The sequence below is a fragment of the Polyodon spathula genome, chromosome 9 (genome assembly GCF_017654505.1).
Source record: "Polyodon spathula isolate WHYD16114869_AA chromosome 9, ASM1765450v1, whole genome shotgun sequence".
Taxonomy (NCBI): Eukaryota; Metazoa; Chordata; class Actinopteri; order Acipenseriformes; family Polyodontidae; genus Polyodon; species Polyodon spathula.
Window position 1 is genome coordinate 15,877,472 of NC_054542.1, and position 6,000 is coordinate 15,883,471.

Genomic DNA, 6,000 nt, shown 5'->3' on the forward strand with positions numbered 1-6,000 from the left:
TATATATATATATATATATATTATATACACACACACACACACACACACACACACACACACGTTTACAGATACCGATACGTCGGGCAGAATTGAATTAAACTGACTTGGCCTGCGCGTAAAATGTACCTTGGTAACTTAATAATACAAATATATCATTTCTTAGTTACTCTCCAAAACAACATTAAACTGATGTATTAAAAAAAAATGTCAACTAGACGTATCTACCTTTTGTTTTCTGTTCTTTCCCGCTTGCGTTTTAACAGTACTCATGGTCTTGTAGGTCTCTAGTAGTAGTGTGTATTTCCTAACTGCGCATGCACAGATACAAGGAAATAACAAACAGCGTTGTCTTAAAAAAAAAAAAAAAAAAAAAAAAAAAAAAAAAGTCGCTGATAACCTCAATGTTGCCAAGTCTCGCACAGTAATTTCTTACTAGTTTTAAAATATTTTATATTTGTTTATTTAAATATTGGGGAGGCGGAAGGTGAGTATTGCACGTGCTTCGGATCGGTCACACTACATAACCGATCTCGAGAGCCCCACGCAAAAACGTTTGAAGTTTAATTTTAATTTTAATTTAATTAGGGCAAATCAGCGTTTACCCACTTCTACGGAAGAGCGCCAGGACCATGTGAGAGAAAAAAAATAGAAATGTTGCCTTTTAAAGTTGAAATTACGTCTTTTAAAGTCTAAATTTTTTTGGTTCTATACCGTACTTCACAAAATGCCTCAAAGAAATTATCTTGTAACATTGTACTTTATACATCCGTACTTGCAATGCTTGCACATGGACACGGTGTAATTATAACTTTAAAGAGATTACTGAAGAAACCTGGACCGTACAGGAGAAAGAACATTAGCTTATTACCATAACCCTGGTTCCTTGAAAGAGAATAACAAAGAGCCCAGTCTGACCTACAATCACTTAGCATATATAAAAAAGCTGCCCTATCAGGGCCCTGCTATGAGGGGAAAGTCCCTCCCACCTCATGCTGAAGAGGGACTTCCACATAGTAAGTAGCACATGGCCATTTTCTTTGGAAAACAGAGGTCAGCTGGGAAAACGACCTCAAAGGGTAATCGTTGTCATTCTCTTTCAGGAACCAGGGTTATGGTAATAACCTAATGTTCCCTTTCAATTGAATGACAACCATTACTGAATGGGAAGCTGTACCAAAGCTGTCGTGGTTCCAGATTACCGATAGTACAGCCCCACGGTGATAGCCTCAGAGCCCAGATGACACCTAAAGGCATGCTGCTGCAACACCCTAGAGCCCAGAGAGGGTCTCGCTCGGTTTGCAACATCAAGGCGGTAAAAACGCACAAATGTCTGACTATCTGTCCATGTAGCAGCAATGTATAACTCATCTAAGGAGGCAACATGAAGGCAAGCCCACGAAGTTGCCTGGCCCCTGGTAGAATGGGCCGTAATGTCCCCCAGTAACGGAGTCTGTCTGTTCATATGCCAAACGTATCGCATCTGCTAGACGTTGCTTCGATAAAGGGCCTGACCGCTAGAGTGGGACCCATAGCAGACAAACAGCTGGTTGGACTGTCTCCAGGACGCCGTCCTAGCCAAATAAAAGCGCAGAGCCCGAACTGGGCATAGTGTATGCTGTCTACGGCCCTCCTCTGACTCATGCGGGGGAGGTCTGAAAGTTTCCAAAACCACTGGTTGGTTGATGTGGAATGAGGATACCACCTTTGGCAAAAAAGGATGGATTTGTTCTTAATTTTACCCGCAAGTCATTTCCCGTGAAAGCCATGTATGCGTCATCAATGAACAGCGCATGAAGCTCTACTCGTCTGGCAGATATAATGGCTAGTAAAAACATCACCTTCAATGAAACAGGGCGCAGTTCTGCTGACGCCATGGGCTCGAATGGGGGACCCATAAAGACCCGCAGTACCAGTTCTAAATCCCACTTGGGGACCATACCTTTCATGGGAGGATGAAGCCTCTGAGCCCCTTTAAGAAACTGCACTGCCAGGAAATGTGCCCCAGGGAACACCGCGTCAATTTTGTCATGGCACACTGATATTTGCCAGGTATACCTTCAAAGTGGATGCTGATTTTCCTGCAACCAACAGGTGTTGTAAGAAGGTTAATATCGTCTCATTAGGGCAGGTCACAGGATCTGACCTTCAACAAGGCACCAGTCTTGGAAAACTTTCCATTTATATGACTGTTGGTCTCTAGTGCTCGGCTCCCTAGCAGACTGTAGTGTTTCTACTACCGCATCTGGCAAACCTCGTCTGAATAGACGGCTACGTTCAACGGCCAGACCTGGAGTTGGAACTGGGCTGCGTTCGGGTGCCATAATAGCCCCTCCGCTTGGCTCAGGAGGTCCTTTTGCAGCGGGAGCTGCCACAGCTGATCCAACAACATGTCGGAGAGGAGAGCAAACCAGAGGCATCTCGGCCATCTGGGTGCAACCAGCAAAACCTGTGCTCTCTCAACCCTGATCCTCTCTAGTGTCAGGGGTAATAATGGCAGTGGAGGGAATGCATACAAGAACCCCTGTGGCCTGGGGTAAGCTAGCACGTCTACTCCCAGGGGTCCCCCGTCTCCCTCCATGGAGAACCATAGAGGGCAATGAGTGGACTCGGCTGTGGCAAAGAGGTTAACTCATGCAGGTTGAAACCTCTCCCAAATCTGTTGTACCATTCCGAGCTGTCTGGAGCTCTTCTGGACAAGAGGTCTGCTGCCTTGTTGTCCACACCGGGGAGGTGAACCACCTTGATTTAATGCAAGTTTCTGTGCGTCCAGGACAGGAGTCTGTGCGCTGCTTGGTGAAGGCCCAGCAAGCGCAGGCCGCCTTGGTGGTTTATATAGGCTACCACTGTGGTATTGTTCGTCCAGACCAGTACATGTTTGTGCACTAACTGCTGGCGAAAATGAGATAACGCCAGGTTCACTGCTTGCAGCTCTTGGGTATTCATGTGCGCTTGCTGCCAATGTCCCTTCCACTGACCTCTTATTCCTCTCCCATTCTAGACCGCTCCCCAGCCCAGGCTGGAGGCGTCTGTAGTGACCACTTCTCTTCTGTGAGGGGATCCGAGGGGAGATCAAAGGCGAGATCCAAGGCGCATATTGCATCCTCTCTGAATAGGAAGAGTGTGGCTTCCAACGACCGAATTCTGTCTTCCGACAGTGAGGCAAGCATGCTCACAGAGTTCAGTTTGATCCCCAGAAACTGAAACTTCTCAGCCGGTAAGAAGTCGCTCTTCTGTTGATGTATCGAGAGCCTTAGCTTCGTCACATGATCTATGACCTGTTTTGTGTGCGCCTCTGTGCGTGCTTTGGAATGCGTGCAAACTAGCCAATCGTCCAAATACCCCGCAGCCTGAGTGGAGTCAGTGGTGCATCCATGCACTTTGAAAATGTGCGGGGTGCCAGCGAGAGGCCTAATGGCAACATGCAGAATTCATACGCGTTGTCTTTAAAGGCAAAGCGCAGATACTTTCTGTGCGCTGGACCGATCGGGACATGGAAGTAAGTGTCTTACAGGTCGATCAATGTGAACGGACTAGACGGTTGGACGGACTGGGAGATACACTGTGCTGTCAACGTGTTGAACTTCCTTTGTTTGAGGAACAAATTGAGGACCCTGAGGTCCAGAATAGGTCTGAAACCACCGCCCCTTTTGGGCATAGGAAGTACCGGGAGTAAAAGCTGCTGAGGGCATCACTTGGATCTACCAAGCTCACAGCGTTCTTCTGTTGAAGATTGGCGATCTCCTGTTGAAGGAGTATCGTGCTCGCTGGTTCGACAGTGGTGAGGAGCACACCTTTGAAGGGTGGCGGACCTAAGCGGAATTGTAGAGCGTATCCGTGTCTCATTGTGGATAGCACCCAGGAGTTCTGGGTGCAGCCTTGCCATGGGTCGTTGTCTTTGGTCAGTCCGTTTGTGAGGGGGGTTGGTGGAAGCCAGGGTCCCTCAGCGGTCTCCCTTGGGCTTGGGAGGGGGCGGGTCTTTCTTAGGCCCCGGTCTCGGTCTCCAGCTGGAGAGCCGATTACCCCTGGCCAGTGGTGGTCACTTGCCGTCGGCTCTTCCTCTGCCTGCTTGTATGTTTTGGGGTGGCGGACGGCGTTCAGGCCCTCTTGCCCCCTCAGGCTGTGAGGCCACATTGGTGCCGACAGTAGGCAGGAAGCCTTGTGACTTCAAAGCAACCTCTGTGACCTTGCAGGACCTTTCAAGCCTCACATCAATGGTCGCTCCGAATGTCTGCCCCGGTGTAATGGGGGCATCTAATAGCGCTACCTTCTCTGTCTCAACAACCTTGGCCTGGGTTAGCCAGAGGTGTCTGCCCGCAGCTATCAGTGCTGCTAGAGACCTGCCTGATGCCTGACCTAACTCCCCCATTAGGTCGGTCATCTCTCTTTTTACCGCCAGTAACTCCCCTGTGTCCGCCTCTGTTGCCCGCTCCTGCAGTCTCTCAGCCAGCTATGTCTGGTACAGGACCAGTATAGCCAATGCATTGGGCTACTCTGCTGTGCTTAGTTCTATTGGAGAACTTTCTGCATGGAGAGCAGTCCAACTCACCCGCCAGTGCTTTGGCTGCATGGTCTGGCCCCAAGCATCTGGCACAGGACAAGTGCTCGTCCCGTCTAGGCAGCTTCGCCGCACACTGATCACACTGGTGAAAACCAGTGGAGGATCCAGTGGAACGCACTGACATGGCGCATGCGTAGGCGATGCTGCTGTGATCAGTGCCAGGCTGTAGATGACGCCAAAGGTGGACACACCGGTGCCAAGTCAATTTGTACTGGGGTCAGTGCCGAGGAGAGCGTTGTCGGTGCAGATCGGTCGGTGCCGATGGGGAACGTGGTTGGTGCTGGGCTATAGCCAGCGCCGAAGATGGTCACACCAGTGCGTGTGAATTGGGGCCGGGTAGTCGTTGTTTCAAGCCTGAAGTCGGCGGGTAGAAGCGAGGTCGATGCCGGGCTGTGTAGCCGATTCACTCGAAAGCATGATTTTACCGTGGATGAAATTAAATTTGACAATTCAGACAAAGAAGTGAGAGAGAAAATGGCGATTTGCTACTGTGAGGATGTCCCTCTTCAGCAGGAGGTGGGAGGGACTTCCTCCTTACGACAGGGCCCTGATAGGGCAGCTTTTTTATATATGCTCAGTGATTGGCGGTCAGATAGGGCTCTTCCCATTCAGTAAGGGATGTCATGACATTGAAAGGCAACTACTAAGATTTGTTCGGTGTGTCTGCTTTCCTACAAATGAAATTGAGAAAGCTGGGCAGATGCAAGCCTATATCAATGGTTAAACCTATGAGCAATCCAAAGAGGGCTTGTTGTAAGAACTTAAGAACATAAGAAAGTTTACAAACGAGAGGAGGCCATTCGGCCCATCTTGCTCGTTTGGTTGTTAGTAGCTTATTGACCAGAATCTCATCAAGCAGCTTCTTGAAGGATCCCAGGGTGTCAACATTACTGGGGAGTTGGTTCCAAACCCTCACGATTCTCTGTGTAAAAAAGTGCCTCCTATTTTCAGTTCTGAATGCCCCTTGTCTAATCTCCATTTGTGACCTTTGGTCCTTGTTTCTTTTATCAGGTTGAAAAAGACACAGGATACCATACGACAGGTGCTGAATGTCATTGATACACAGGGTGTGCAACTCAGAAGAGCTCACCGATTAAGAAGACGTCAATACAGAGGTCCAAATGCTATTTGGCATATGGATTCGTATAGCTTAAGGCGTATAGCATCATAATGAATGGCTGCATTGATGGAATCAGTCGCTATGTCATCTGGATGAAAGCATTCACAACCAATAATGACCCCAAAGTTCCCTTTCAATTCGAAGATGGCCACCAAAACACAGTTATGGGCTATATGTCAGCCTATTGGTGGGTGTCACTGAGCTCTTTCTATCAAAGCTGCCGATAGGCCTCCTCCCCTCGGTCCCACCTACCGAGGATACATAACCGTCACGCAGGGTAGCCTCATCCTCTTTTTGCTTCTCAAGATTGGTATGGTAAGAC

The 6,000-nt window shown here is 48.7% G+C and overlaps 1 protein-coding gene across 1 annotated transcript in view; it reads right to left on the bottom strand.

The window, feature by feature from the left end:
- LOC121321046 (heat shock transcription factor 2 binding protein) overlaps positions 1-4,131 on the bottom strand; it is an 85,574-nt gene extending 81,443 nt beyond the window's left edge. Inside the window, exon 1 of the mRNA XM_041259958.1 lies at positions 4,041-4,131. Within this exon, the coding sequence (XP_041115892.1) occupies positions 4,041-4,131 (91 nt within the window). The remainder of the gene's footprint in view (positions 1-4,040) is intronic.
- Between the last annotated feature and the right edge of the window lie 1,869 nt (positions 4,132-6,000).